Raw genomic sequence first — 16,174 nt, 5'->3', positions numbered from 1 at the left:
ATACACAACCAGACACACAACCAGACACACAGACATACAGTCCGACACACAAGCAGATGTACAGTCTGATATACAGTCTCTGGGTAGTTGTAGTAGATGAGGCAACAGTGGCGGTTGTTGTGCAGGTAGTAGTAGTGTATACTCATTCGAATAATGCTGGAGAAGTAATGTGTGATGTAGAATTAATTCAGTAGCAACAGAAGCGGTATTACTGATGATGATTGAGGTACGAAAGGTATGAGATGAGGGTGGGAAATACAACGATGACATTAATACATTACATTTTGTATGGATAGCAACTGAGCACCTACTCAGCATTCAACTGATGAAGGAGCAAGAAGTAGCTCTGAAACGTCTGGACAAATATAAGAGAAGTTGCTATCCATAAGTCCTATATTCATGTTCTTCTTTTAACTTCTAAATGCCTATCAAAGACTTCAAACGATGATATTGCAAAAGCTGAAGCATTTTTCTTAAAGTGTCTCAGGTGTTGGAAATATGCTTCCAATGGGGTTGCCCGCTCTCGTCTACAGTGCTATCAAAATAAAGTTATGCACCAGAGAGAAAGCGTTGGATATATTTATCTTGAATACTTGAATGCCCCTGGGACTTTTTAAAAGTTCATATCATCTTCAATTCAGAGGTAATTTGTGATTGCATGTGATATAAATTAACGAAATCAATTTAAAGCATTAAAACCTGTTCATAGTTTTACAAAGCCATAACATTAGTTATTAGTTTTATATATTAACACAGTGTAACATGAATTGGAAAATGTTTAGTTCGAAATTTGGATTTTGTATTGACATTTGCCTCAGACTTGGGGTCGAATATCGGCCCCTGAGAAGGTCTGTATAAATCCCTGGCACATGAGTAGGTATTTCAAATTATTCGGCTTATTTCAAATTCGACTTGTATTTAGGTTTTTGTCTCTGGAATTATGGAATCTGGATCTGTCCATCATCAAGTAAAGGATGGGACAAACCGAGTGTAGTCGAATCACCCCACCGTACCAAAATTACTGTGGTCGAACTGACTGTAGACGGAGTGAATTGTAGTCGAAAGAAGTCTCCACCCTTCAAACACTCGATGAAAGCGAGCGTTACCCGAAGATTGCATGTCCTCAACTTAAAATAATTAAACAAATTAAAGTAATTAAACTGATTAAAGGAGAAGCCCATTTTCGTGCCACGTCTAGACGCAGTAATTCATGAATTGTTTCAATCTTGGACATTGCATTGTCTGTGTGTGATTAGGGTAATCATGAAGTGCCAGGTAGATATTCATCATGCAATTTGAATTCGAAAACAAAAAAGGATTCTCTTATGTAGCCAATCCGTACCCTCAATGGACATCAGTACAATGGACAATCTCGATTTTCTTATTGTTATGGTGCTACCCGAGACAGCTCATCACACCCAAAGTCCAAACTCCACTTTCGCTGTACTTAGTTGGCTTCTGACTCGTTAAACCTTTTGGTTTCCTCTTGTTATCTATACATCAATCCTACCTTGTGTAAACGTATGAGCATGTATACTACTCAAAAGAAGTTAAGGATCACCCGATTCTTTCATAATGGTAAAGTTAATCTGTCATTATATGAGAGATTAACTATAGTAATATGAAAGAATCAGGTGATCCTTAACTTCTTTTGAGTAGTATATATACATTAACTGAATATGTTTACTCTGTTATGACCTGATGAAAAGACAAGAATTTTCCCTGAAACGTCCTCATAAACAATACAAAAGTTGTTATCCATAAACGTTTTATATGTTCATGTTTTTCCAACTTCTAAGTACCTGCCAATGTATTAAAACGACAAAACCCATTCCAGAATCATAATAAATCTTTGATTTGAACAAAGTCCAGTGTACGATTCCGACTGTATCATAAGCATGTGTCAATAAATCGCAAACAAATGGGGCGGTCGGGTAGCCTAGTGGTTAAAGCATTCGCTCGTCACGCCGAAGACCCGGGTTCGATTCCCGACATGGGTATAATGTGTGAAGCCCATCTCTGGTGTCCCCCGCCGTGATATTGCTGGAATATTGCTAAAAGCGGCGTAAAACCATACTCACTCACTCACTCACGCAATCAAATGGTGATGATACCAGGTGTTCGCGAAAAGGTGAGCCTATCCTGACCAAACCATTTGGCACAAACACACGCAAAGGCTTATATTTAAATTGTTTCGTGATTGTTCATGTAAAGTACCTGAAAAGTAAGTCTGCTGATTGATAAGTTTCTTATTTGCGCCCATGTTATGTCAGTGTTAACTTCTCAAATTAGAAAAGTATTCATATTTTATACTTCCTGCCATTAAGAGTATCCAGTGGTCCATAATCAACCTGTTTAAGTATGACAGTATTATCATTATAACGTCTCTTGGTGTGTTCCTTATGCATGACGTGTGTGCTACGGATAGAGCAGGGTGTGCTTACACTTTTCACGCCCCACCTGGTGTCATCAATGATTTTCAGTGATCCAATCATATAATTTTCATCACTATTTTGCCTTTTACGTCCTATGGAATCGGGGCGGTCGGATAGTCTCGTGGTTAAAGCGTTCACTCGTCACGCCGAAGACCCGGGTTCGATTCCCGACATGGGTACAATGTGTGAAGCCCATGATATTGCTGGAATATTGCTAAAAGCGGCGTACCATACTCACTCACTCACTCCTATGGAATCTGTTTCTCTAGATGATGGAAACTGATTATTTTCTTGTGTTGACGTTACATATTTCAGGATGCGAATTGTTGAACGTTGAACTGAATTTCACTCTGGGCCAAGAGGCCAAAATACTGAAAAGCAACTCGAAGTTGATGTAAATATCTCGGTAGAAGGTGAACAGTAGTGAAGATATAAACACTGCATCACCGAGCCAAATACCAAGGGGCATACTAGCGTGAGTGAGTGAGTGAGTGAGTTTGATTTTACGCCGTTTTTAGCAATATTCCAGCAATATCGCGGCGGGGGACACCAGAAATTGGCTTCACACATTGTACCCATGTCGGGAATCGAACCCGGGTCTTCGGCGTGACGAGCGGACGCTTTAACCACTTGGCTACCCGACCGCCCCGGGTATACTAGAAACAAGGTATGTCAAATATCATTAAATAATTCCCTCGAGAGGATGTTAGGATGCATGTTGTTACTTCCTCTTCCTGTTGCAGGGGTCGCCTTAACGGCTGCGACATCAACTCTCTTGGGCTTCTGCCAGACAAGCTAAAAACAGAACTCGCCATACATGTCAATCTTGAAACGCTGAAAAAGGTGGGTAATCTAGACGTCTGGGTAAAAATCAGGAAAAAACGTTTGAAAAGCTTATCTGAAACTTGTCTTGTATTTACTGAACATAAACGGTCTTAAATTAATAACATGCACGCATGATAAAATAAATTAATGAACAAAAGTGTTGTCCAGTGACATGTCACATCTGCTTTTTCCTTTGTTCATGGCTGTTGTCTAGGTAACGTGTTACATCTGTCTTCACTAGGTTCATGATTGTTGTCTTGGTAAAGTGTCACGTCTGTATTCACTAGGTTCATGATTGTTGTCTAGGTAACGTGTCACGTCTGTATTCACTAGGTTCATGATTGTTGTCTAGGTAATGTGTCACGTCTGTACTCACTAGGTTCATGATTGTTGTCTAGGTAATGTGTCACGTCTGTACTCACTAGGTTCATGATTGTTGTCTAGGTGACGTGTCACGTCTGTACTCACTAGGTTCATGATTGTTGTCTAGGTAACGTGTCACGTCTGAATTCACTAGGTTCATGATTGTTGTCTAGGTAACGTGTCACGTCTGTATTCACTAGGTTCATGATTGTTGTCCAGGTAACGTGTCACGTCTGAATTCACTAGGTTTATGATTGTTGTCCAGGTAACGCTTCACGTCTTTATTCACTAGGTTCATAATTGTTTTCTAGGTAACGTGTCACGTCTGTATTCACTATGTTCATGATTGTTTTCTAGGTAACGTATCACGTCTGTATTCACTAGGTTCATGATTGTTGTCAAGGTGACGTGTCACGTTTGTATTCACTAGGTTCATGATTATTGTCTAGGTAACGTGTCACGTCTGTACTCACTAGGTTCATGATTGTTGTCTAGGTGACGTGTCACGTCTGTACTCACTAGGTTCATGATTGTTGTCTAGGTGACGTGTCACGTCTGTACTCACTAGGTTCATGATTGTTGTCTTGGTAAAGTGTCACGTCTGTACTCACTAGGTTCATGATTGTTGTCTAGGTAACGTTTCACGGATGTACTCACTAGGTTCATGATTGTTGTCTAGGTGACGTGTCACGTCTGTACTCACTAGGTTCATGATTGTTGTCTAGGTGACGATCTTCCAGGAATGTCAGCCCGAGTTTCTTCACGACCTTGTCCTCAAAATGCGAGCATACATCTTCACCCCCGGGGACCTCATCTGCCGGAGGGGGGAGGTCGCCAGAGAGATGTTCATTGTTGCAGATGGCGTTGTCGAAGTCATCAGGTATGAGTGTCATGCACTTTTTTTCGCGGATTATACAGCTATGTCAACAGATTGCGATTTTATATCGGTTTATGAGTCTTTTCAGAACTACAATTATGTAATATATACCACGATGATCTTTCTCAAGATAGAACGTTAGGGTAACTTGATGGTTAAAGCGTTCGCTCGTCACGCCGAATGCTCGATGTGTGAAGCCCGTTTCTGATACTGCTATTTCGGACTGGATTATGCTCAAAGCGGCGATAAACCCCACTCACAGACTCACTCACTCACTCTTACGTTGAGTGAGTGAGTGATTTAATATTTAACGTCACATCGGCAGTATTTCAGCCATATCGTGACGAGTCTTACGTTGAGAGGAAACACGTTCATTCTTTAAAGAGGAAGTCCTTGACCTCTGATTGAGATGAAAATGACGTTTGATTTATAGGCCAGCGTGAGACAAATGGTTTATTATGTTCCAGTGAAACAGGCACAGTACTGAAACGAATGGCAGCGGGCGACTTCTTTGGAGAAATAGGAATTCTCAATCTTGATGGCGGCATAAACAGGTATTATTTGTACAACGTAAGGCTACTGCAAAATGTCATTACATAGTTTCAGAAAAGTGCTTGGTTGGCACAAGAACACAACAAATAGTTAGCCCGTGTGAGTATATCCTGATGTTTCGTACGGTCAAAGAAAAATTAGGATACATACTGGAATAAAATAACATATTTCTAATAAAGACCATACACCAAGGTGCTCTGATACTGCAAATGGGCACGGGAGGTTCGTCCGTCTATTTAATGTGAATAAATGGTGCTTAGGCGAGACATAAGCCAATCCCGGTTCGCCCTTGGTTTGTCATCACCTTATCCGTGCTCGTGATTTCACCAAGTGGTTTCTGAGACCTGTATCACTTCGGGTTTTCTTCCCACTTGAAGCTGACACGCCATGATTTACTAGTACAGTAAACTACGGTTATAACGAACACGCTTATAACGAACTGACGGATATAACGAACTTACTTTTTTGGTCCCGACTATTTGCTGTTGTTATACTGTATATATGCTTATAACGAACTACGGTTATAACGAACTAAAATTAGTAGTCCCTTTGAGTTCGTTTTAACCGAACTTTACTGTAACTAGAAACTACTGTTCAAAGCGGCGTTAACCCAACTCACTCACTCACTCACTTGTTTCACTGTCTCTCCCCCTGTCTACCCGTCTAGACGCACAGCTGACGTTCGCTCTGTTGGCTACTCCGAGCTGTTTGTGCTGTCCAGGGAAGATGTACTAGGGGCCTTAAAAGATCATCCTGATGCGGAGGTAAAATCATTGTTCTGTCGCCATCCTTGAAATAGATGTGGAGCACACACTGGTTTGAAACATGTGGAGTCTCACTTCACACTATTAATACGAGGTTTGATCCTGCAATACACACTGTTGGATTTTAAATACTTCAAGTTCAGCCCTTTAAAATGGTTTAACAATTTTATCATTTGGACTTAAGCCATATAGAATATTTTGCTTTGGTTTTAGGGGGAATTTTACATTTTCGAAAATATTGTTTCCGTTCGCCCGTTATTATGCTCGTCATCATCATAATCATCATCGTCGTCATTATTGTTATGGTTGTTGACAATACATATTGTTATGTACTAAGCCTAGGGCGGGGCGGGATGCATACTGAGTTTTTTGTTGTTGTAATAATTGAAAGTTAAGGAATTGTTGTTAAATTTCATTATGTCTATTTAACCATCACTCCTACCTGCAACATTTTGTAAAATGTAATCTGTGGCTGGGTAAGTCTGCGTACAAAATAAATTGGTTCAATGAAGACTGAATTTGCTTGGAATGAATTAGCAACCACATGCCCCTGCCATGTTTGACATGTTGTAGATTTGTGCCGAAAAAGCAATTGCACTGATTTTCAAGATGTCTAAGATAACCATAAGCAGTTGTCTATTTTGCGAAAAAAAAAATTATCCTTAAAAGTTTAAAATCAATTTATATTTATAAAAGAAAAAAACATGTTGAAGTATTTTTTGAGTGTTGACTAATACAATTACATTTAATTATTTGGATAGAATGTCGCTAACGTAAGACAGTTGCAACTGAAAATCAGACAAAAAAATCAACTGAGGGGTTTCTTTGCCCCCCATTGTATCTCACTTGTCCATGTTGTGGGAATTACTTCTTCCCACACTTAGGGTAGAGGTCCTGCCGGGCTATGTTATACGGCAGATTCTCAGCAAGGTGGGCCTTGAAGTAACCACTCAAAACATCTGTTTATGGTCAGAAAATTGACACTTCGAAGAACAATAAATTCGGTTGTTTTGCAACGTCAGTCTACCCGTCTCCCGTCTTTCAGTAGGGGGCGGTTTGCCCAGTCGTCTAAGGGCAGCAATTCGCTGTGCAGAGTTACGTCCCTTGTGAACACCAGAAACCTGTGATTGTAGTTCGAATCAAGGTTTGCCCCGATCATGTTTCTCGGTTTGACAGCATCAGTTTCACCAAAGTCGTAAACGTCTGAGACCTTCGAGATTTTCTCCCACATCATGCTGACACGCCTTGATGTAACTGGAATAACATTAAAAGCGTCGTTAAACCCAACTAACTCACTCACTCCTTCTTTCAGTCGATCATCCGAGACTATGGACAACGCCGTCTTCGGGAGATAGAAGCCCATCGCCAGAAGGTGAAGCCGCTACAACGGGAGGACACAGCAGAGGGGCTTCACGGGGTGAAGAACTCCCTTCTCATGACCATCCGGAGTATGTCCCCGAAACTGAGGCGCCACGAGCAGTCGCCCTCATCTCCAAGGTTCAGTAAAGCGAACAGTTTGAAAAATATGGGCTTTTCGTTTAATTCTGAAGATGGTCCTTTTGATTCAGAAGTGAAATATTCTCAAAGTAGTGGGCTTTTTGAAACGGTTTGTGGTAATTTAAGGCGTTTATTTCATAGGAAGGTTAAGAGGCAGAAACGTGAGGACGGGATCACTATGGACAACCGAGGGACCAGTGAGGACCCGACGTCCTCCGTTCAGGATATTGCTCCTGATAAGGATGCGCAGGGGTCAGTGAAAATGTCTAAACTATCCCAAGTGTTTAAAAGTACTCTTCAGTCGAAGAAACGGCCTGGTTATATGGCAGTGAGGACTGATGACCAGGAGTCCTTTGACAGTGAAGACGACAAATTGTCCGACACGAAAGACAACCAAATTATTGACCTGACCCAAGCAGGGAAGCTGAAACAATTAAAAGCCAAAGAAATATCGGATGAGAAAACACTCCGTAGTCAGAAGGAATACACGCCTCCACCTTTACCGGGCAACCTTTCATCTTCCAGAGATTGCACTCCATCTCCAACAGCCAACAAAAGTAGTTCTAGAGAATTCACGCCTCCTCCTTCCGCGAAACAATCAAATTCGCGCGAGTTCACGCCCCCTCCGAGCGCGAACCTTCTGAGACAAAGACAATACACTCCTCCTCCTGTTGATAATGTCAAGAAATTTGACATACCAAGATGCAAAAGCTCTTCTGCTTCAGAATTAATAATGAGAGATAACTCTCGCCTCGCACTTCGCCTGAGTTCACCGCCAAGGGACTACGTTGCGCATATCTCTACTCCCCCTCTGGCGTCTTCTAACCCAGCTTACAGTATACTAACCCCACCTCCTGCTAAGTCTATCAACACTTACACCTGCGACGCAGATAAGACTTCGTGTGACTCTGGCCAACTGTCGCCAAGGTAGATACTAACTTCAACCTCTTTCGCAACCTCATTAAAATCAAATTCTTTGACTCTCATACGATACCCCTCTGGGTGTATGCCTGAAGGCACCTCCACAGGTCACGCTTGTTCAACAATGAGCGAACTTTAACCAAGCAATCTAAAGGAAGACAGCATGGGTCCTTAGGCCAATTTGGTCAGCTGTCAGCTTTCTGAAATGATTCGGCTTCGTTCTTTACCAACTCGATTCTGAAATTTCGATTTGGTTAAATCGAAACCCAAACAGAACCTAAATAGTCCTATGGTACTCTCTTTTGGGTGCCGATACCAGGGCGCTGTATTACGCCAGGATGTATGTGATAAGGTTATATGGGCGCCGCTGTACTTTCTACTTTCGGAACTACGAGAGACATTCGTTTTCGAGATATAGAAATCATAAATGATGGTTTGAATGCTTCGCTCACTCGTACCGAATATAAAAGCCTCTACGCTGATTGGCTGATTAGAAAGTTCTCCCGACGCGCTATGTTCTGGAGTGAGGTATCGTATCGGAATAAAGACTATATTTTACTGAGATTGCCCTCTATCGCTGATGCCAGTGAAGACATAGTTTTCTCTCTCTCTCTCTTAACAACCAGGGCCTCATTCTAGAAAGCGGGCATAGTGATATGACGATCGTAACGCCCATTAATACTGACCTACCATTTTGGAGGTGAGGAGATTTAAATTTGGCCCGATGGGTTCCAATAAAATAGTTTGGCTCCTTTCTTCAGCATGAATCAGTAAGAAAGCTTTCCAGATAAAGTTGAATATCTGGTGTAAGAAATTGATCACTTATCCAAAAGTATCAGAAACAGAGGCGTGCGGATTGGCATAACATCTTCACTGGTGTCGCATTTAGAACATTTTGACATTTTGTTTTGCTCTGCTTTCACAGGGTCATTTCTGACATTTATTTCTTTTTTACTAACATCAATAACAAAAAGATAAAACCAAAATTCAGTGGAAAACATGGACTCTTGTTTAAACTAACACGTCCTCGTCTTATCCTATTTTATTAAAAGTGATTTTTTATGATGGTTTTCAACCGATTATGGACATTATGCAAACCCAATGTATTAGAAATATCAACTCAATAAAGTTGTGTACTGCTTTTATTCACAGGAAAGACAGCTCCTGTTTTGATGATGTTGCATCAGCTCATTTATCAGAAAATGGAGGAAGAAGAAATTGCCTGTATGTTTTATTGTGTTTAAGCCTTGAAAACTGATCTACTAATATTACCTTGTTAGTTAGTGGCAACACCTTTTTCAACCTACCGGTAACTAATGCAATATAAGTGTTTGGCTATCAAACTAACCAATACAACCCCAGATAAGGCCTCGTCTCAATCACAGTAATTGTAAATTTAAGGCCATATCGTATTCTGTTGAAACGACGTTTGGCATGCACATGTTACATGAAGTTATGCATGGACGATGGCACTTTTGCCTCTTCTTTCTCCAGTAAACGCCACTCTGTGGATATAACCGACGCCCGATTGAACCCAATGCTGCATAGGCACAGCTCAAGTCTGTCTGTGACGTCACCGTACTCGGCGTTCGCCGACATGCACCGCCTGGGTGGTCAGGTTGAGGAACTCACCAAGGTCGTGGACACCAAAATGGTAGGAAGATTAAACATTTTCCAATGAATTTGAAAATTACTCGATTCTGATTGTTCAATCAGGGGTTGTCAAATCACAATAAACCCCCTCTGATTGAAACAGCCGATTTGATGACTGCATCACATGCTTGTATTCATAGAATGGTCCTTTTTCTATTCATTTTCGATGGGCATATTTTAATTATCATATCTACAATTAATGGTTACAAAATGTGGCGGTTACCGCAATATGCAAAAGATGTGTGCAATGCTTATCGTGCAGAAAAGACGATAGAAATCTTCAAAGGGAAGTTTTTGGACAACAGAGAGCTTGGAAATTGGCACTTTTCTATATTCGACTGTGGCATTATATCACGCTGCGTGTGGACGGTCGGGTAGCCTAGTGGTTAAAGCGTTCGCTCGTCACGCCGAAGACCCGGGTTCGAATCCAGACATGGGTACAATGTGTGAAGCCCGTTTCTGGTGTCCCCCGCCGTGATATTGCTGGAATATTGCTAAAAACGGCGTAAATTCATACTCACTCACTCACTCACGCTGCGTGTTCGGTTCCAAATTCAATTCAGCGCGGTAAAATCCGCTACATTGAAAAGACAGTATTTTAATCTCTTATTTCAATTGTTTCCTTATTGTAGGATCCCAGAAATTATCGTGGAATACTTGTAGAACATCAGTTAACTGTTCCCTAATTGTAGGGAGGCAGAGATTATTGTGGAATACTTATAGAACATCAATTAACTGTTCCCTAATTGTAGGGTCGCAGACATTATTGTGGAGTACTTAAAGTACATCAGTTAACTGTTACCTAATTGTAGGGTCGAAGAGATTATTGTGGAATACTTAAAGTACATCAATTAACTGTTCCCTAATTGTTGGGTGGCAGAGATTATTGTGGAATAGTTATAGAACATCAGTTAACTGTTCCCTAATTGTAGGGTGGCAGAGATTATTGTGGAATACTTGCAGAACATCAGTTAACTGTTCCCTAATTGTAGGGTCGCAGAGATTATTGTGGAATACTTATAGAACATCAGTTAACTGTTCCCTAATTGTAGGGTCGCAGAGATTATTGTGGAATACTTATAGAACATCAGTTAACTGTTCCCTAAATTGTAGGGTCGCAGAGATTATTGTGGAATACTTATACAACATCATTTAACTGTTCCCTAATTGAAGGATCGCACAGATTATTGTGCAATACTTATAGAACATCAGTTAACTGTTCCCTAATTGTAGGGTGGCAGCGATTATTGTGGCATACTTGTAGAACATCAGTTAACTGTTCCCTAATTGTAGGGTCGCAGAGATTATTGTGGAATACTTATAAAACATCAGTTAACTGTTCCCTAATTGCAGGGTGGCAGAGATTATCGTGGACTACTTGAAGAACATCAGTTAACTGTTCCCTAATTGTAGGGTCGCAGAGATTATTGTGGAATACTTATACAACATCAGTTAACTGTTCCCTAATTGAAGGATCGCACAGATTATTGTGCAATACTTATAGAACATCCGTTAACTGTTCCCTAATTGCAGGGTGGCAGAGATTATTGTGGAATACTTATAGAACATTAGTTAACTGTTCCCTAATTGAAGGATCGCAGAGATTATTGTGGAATACTTATAAAACATCAGTTAACTTTCCCTAATTGTAGGGTCGCAGAGATTATTGTGAAATACTTATAGAACATCAGTTAACTGTTCCCTAAATTGTAGGGTCTCAGAGATTATCGTGGACTACTTGACGAACAACATTCAGCTGTCCGCTTAAAGTAGGGTAGCAGAGATTATCGTGGAAGAAGGTCGCGACGATCGTAATTGTATGTAAATATTATAAACATTCAACCGTCACATTGTGATGAAGTCGAGGAAAGCCCCATGGTATGTTTGTACTTTAGTGGGTTGTGTTAGCTCCAATTGCAACATTAAACCATTAATTGTAAATATGTGGTGATTAATCATGCCTTAGTATGTATCTGTTTCTAGGCAACGCTGGAAGAGGCGTATGCAGGCAGCTTACACCGGCTGGACAAACTCACCTCTGTCCAGGAGACTCTTGTCAACCTACTCCAGGAAAATCTCAAACTTCTACAGGTAATCCGTCCAGGGACACATGTGCTAGGTGACTGCATGGGGGATTGTAAATGAGAGAGTAAATAGGATTTTAGGCCGCTTTTAGCAATATTTTAGCTATATAATCACGTGAGGCACAAATTACATGTTAACATGAGATGAGGTGAAATGGGGTTCAAGGTCGCGTTCAATATTATTGCACTTACATAGCGACGTGTATGCACGTGTGTGTGACTATTTGTACTAGTCCGGACTAATACCGATTTTATAGTGCTAGCCCACTCAGTTTAACATGAATACCCCACTCAGACACAGTATTCTGACTCCGACTCCCAGTCCTTGTTTTAGCCTCTTAATGCCGAGCGCCAGGCAGGGTAACAACAAGTACCATTTTTAATGTCTTTTGGTATCGAACCCCGGAGCTTCCTCTCTCCGGGCGGACGCTCTACCACTAGACCACGGAGGCGGTCTCTGTTGATAGAAAGCTTGTGGTGGCGAATGTGGACTGCTTCAGTTATTTTTCTTATAGTAAAATCATGAAGGTTGTTGGAGAGAATGTGGACGTTTTCGACGTTGATGTTGTGATAGGGGCAGTTGCTGATATGGTCCGAGGTGGCTGAATTACTGTCCAATTTGATGGTTTAAATTTGCAGCTCTTTCATTTTGATGGGGCGTGATGTATCCTCTACCAACTTATGTATACTGAAGCCTATTTAACTGGCTTCCTCATCATGTATTCTCTGTCCATCATGTTGTTACAGTATTATCCTCCTGCTGTCAGTAATTAACCTACTCATGTTAATCTCTCAGGTATGCAATCGTTGTCACTGTTAACGTCTGTATATATTCACTACCAGCCTTACTTGACAACGGTATAATTGAGTAAGTGAGTAAGTATGGTTTTACGCCGCTTTTAGCAATATTCCAGCAATATCACGGCAGGGGACACCATAAATGGTCTTCGCACATTGTACCCATGTCGGAAATCGAACCCGGGTCTTCGGCGTTACGAGCGAACGCTTTAACCACTAAGCTACCCGACCGCCCCGACAACGATCTGGGATCTATACCAAAAAACGCCGCATTCACAGTAAATAAAGAAGTTGTTATCCATAAATTGTGTCTGCTTTGTCATCCCTCATCATATAGGTAAGGTCTATCAAACAATCTATCAATACCATAACATTAAATATTGCGGACCGCTTACCTATTTCAGGGAATTGTAAATATGATTCTTTATCGATGTATGTCATATGTTATTGTTTTCAGTCACAGGTTAAGACGTCCCCTGAAACTTACAATTGGGAACACACGACCGCATTATAACGATACTCATACAGCCTTGTGGTATGGAGAATGCGTAGTGGCAAACTCATTGTACATCTCTGCAACCAAGAAAGCAACAGCTCTGCAACTGAGACAGCAACAGCTCTGGAACCGAGACAGCAATAGCTCTGCAACCAAGAAAGCAACAGCTCTGCAACTAACACACCAACAGCTCTGCAACTGAGACAGCAACAGCTCTGCAACTGGGACAGCAACAGCTCTGGAACCGAGACCGCAACAGCTCTGCAACCAAGAAAGCAACAGCTCTGCAACTGGGACAGCAACAGCACGGCAAACAAGAAAGAAACAGCTCTGCAACTGAGACAGCAACAGCTCTGCAACCGAGACAGCAACAACTCTGAAAACAAGAAAGAAACAGCTCTGCAACTGAGACAGCAACAGCCCTGCCACTGGGACAGCAACAGCTCTGCCAACAAGAAAGAAACAGCTCTGCAACTGAGACAGCAACAGCTCTGCAACTAACACAGCAACAGCTCTGCTACTGAGACAGCAACAGCTCTGCAAACAAGAAAGCAACAGCTCTGCAACTAACACAGCAACAGCTCTGCAACTGAGACAGCAGTGATGACATCCTCTACAACTGACATCCTGATCATCATCCAAGGCATAAATGAAGGTTACCAAGTACCTGGAAACATAATTATACATTATATATGTACGTTTATGTTCCTTTTCACTGATCGTTGCTGAATGAATGGACAATACACAGAGACGTCCGTTAAAAGGAGTGTTCACTTAACTAGTATATTAAAGGCTGGTAGAGTAACAGTGTTGTTGTCAAGCATTAGGACACGGAATATTAAACACGGGAGAGACTTGAGGCTTCGTGTGCCCGTCCCAGTCTCCATGCAGTATCATTCCCACGCCATTTCCTCATTTCAGCCGGACAGATGAGTCTGGACGCTCTCAGACAACATTAAATAACTTGTCTCCTGTAGTGTCTCATGCAGTTTATTGTTATTTTGTACATACTTCCATTTTAAACTGACCATATTTTACATATTTTCGCGTTTCTTCGATAAGTATTTGCAAAAGTTTCTTTGGGTAGACATTAGTCTCACTTGCCTCCTTCACATTTCTTTTCTTTCTCCCAATGACACCTTTATAAGGTTACTTTAATATATATTGTTTATACTTATCTTAAGGCTTTTAACAAATATATAGGTGTAGATTTACGATTCCGATTCAATCAGTTTATATATCGCCTTTGACCTTGAATCAGTATATTGATGTGTGATGCCAACAAGATTATTTGCCATGGCGGACTCAATGTAAGCACGGATGCATACGGTCGATGACAAAAAGATCGGCCAGCTGGCTGTGGTTGAGGGTGGTCCAAGTGCAGTCTATACCTGTCAGGGGGGCACGGGTGGCCCAGTCGTCTAAGGCGCCGCGATTCGCTGTGCAGAGTTGCGTCCCTTGGGCACGCCAGAAACCTATGATTGTGGGCTCGAATCCCGGTTCGCCCCGATTATGTTTCTAGGTTTGTCAGCACCATACCCGTGCTCGTGGGTTTCACCGAAGTGGTAAACGTCTGAGACCTGCATCACTTCGGGCTTTCCTCCCACATTAAGCTGACACGCGTGATATAACTGAAATACTGTTAAAAACGGCGTAAACCCAACTCACTCATTCACTCACTCACTATACCTGTCAGCCATCAATCAAAATGGCAGCGCCCAGTCACGACGATCTGGTCGATAATCAAGATATATATTGTAATAGACGAGTCTTACCCCGCGAAGTGCATCAAATTACTTGACCATCTTGATTAAAACATGAAAATATTTGCAAAATATCTGTCGACGCTTGGCGGTACACATGATTTGCAGATCCTTTAGTCGACCGAAATTGCACGTTGAGACATGTAAAGACATGTAATTTGTATATAATGTACATACGTCAAGGGTATGTTGAAACTCTGCTGTAGTAAATCAGTAAATAAAAAACACATGATGGAATACCGGTTGTTGTTGTATTATCATCATCACTATGAAATTGCTTCGTCTGCCAGGTCAGCTTGAAACCGGAAGCAGGAGATAGGTTGCGCGCGCCCCCTAGCGGAGGTGGTGGTTGCTATATCATGCACGGAGCAAAGCAGTGAATATCATTTACCAATGCAACGAATGTTATTTTTGGGATAACACTTTCCTTGTAAAGTATAGATTCTCGTACTTTTTTGGGTTGAGTCCAGTACGGGATTCGAACCCACACTGCCAGAATGAGGCACCTAATCGCCACCAAAGTCAGCGATTTTTTCCAGGCAAGTATGAATTCTTCTAGGCGTGCTTCTGATAGACGACCAATGCAAACCCGACTCACGTTGTTCCAAAAAGTGTCTATTAGCGTTTGGTTCCAAATACACAATATGCATCTGACAACATCTGAGAGACAATAGTAAATCTGACATACCAGCACTTGCACGTGCTGTCCGAGGTCACGTGCTTCATGACTCTCACAATGTTGTGTTTGGGAGCTTGATGTCTTCGGAAATATTCTCGCCACATAAATCACGTACTTTCGTTGCCAGACATTGGTGTATTTTCCTGTAGTTTCAACTCAAAACCAGATATCCTTTTGTATAGTATATTTTCGCCCACTGCTCAAAAACATACATTAATTTTCTTTTTCTGAAAGGTGAGTCCAACATTTTCTTTCACGATTTTTTTTCAGGACAGCCAGCATGTTCACACTCCATCCCCAAAATATGAAAAAAGTAGGTCGCAGTTAGTAATGACGTCATAGCTTAATTCAGTTACAGCAATGAAGGTATCTCGAATAATGTCCTGCTAAGCCAAAATCGTATGCCTGATGAAGGCCGGGGAGCCAGAAGCTAATTCTTTTGTATCTATTTAAATTCCCCTATGGGA

General features: G+C 41.4%; 1 protein-coding gene across 8 annotated transcripts in view; it reads left to right on the top strand.

Annotated features, from left to right (window-relative positions):
* The window catches only part of LOC139456240 (cyclic nucleotide-gated channel alpha-2-like), a 126,837-nt gene extending 113,462 nt beyond the window's left edge, over positions 1 to 13,375 (top strand). For 7 of the 8 annotated variants that reach the window (XM_071237853.1, XM_071237846.1, XM_071237847.1 and 4 more), the window contains 9 exons: positions 3,179 to 3,278; positions 4,349 to 4,503; positions 4,968 to 5,054; positions 5,720 to 5,816; positions 7,129 to 8,240; positions 9,387 to 9,458; positions 9,729 to 9,888; positions 11,871 to 11,978; positions 13,227 to 13,375. In XM_071237853.1, coding sequence (XP_071093954.1) covers positions 3,179 to 3,278; positions 4,349 to 4,503; positions 4,968 to 5,054; positions 5,720 to 5,816; positions 7,129 to 8,240; positions 9,387 to 9,458; positions 9,729 to 9,888; positions 11,871 to 11,978; positions 13,227 to 13,283 — 1,948 coding nt within the window. In that variant the 3' untranslated portion in view covers positions 13,284 to 13,375. The remainder of the gene's footprint in view (positions 1 to 3,178; positions 3,279 to 4,348; positions 4,504 to 4,967; positions 5,055 to 5,719; positions 5,817 to 7,128; positions 8,241 to 9,386; positions 9,459 to 9,728; positions 9,889 to 11,870; positions 11,979 to 13,226) is intronic. The other variant, XM_071237852.1, reaches the window with a different exon arrangement.
* The last annotated feature ends 2,799 nt before the right edge of the window (positions 13,376 to 16,174 follow it).

Source organism: Haliotis cracherodii, unplaced genomic scaffold (assembly GCF_022045235.1).
Source record: "Haliotis cracherodii isolate W230 unplaced genomic scaffold, xgHalCrac1.p SCAF_11, whole genome shotgun sequence".
Taxonomy (NCBI): Eukaryota; Metazoa; Mollusca; class Gastropoda; order Lepetellida; family Haliotidae; genus Haliotis; species Haliotis cracherodii.
Note: the sequence above shows the minus strand (reverse complement) of the source record. Positions and strands in the feature narration are given on the sequence as shown.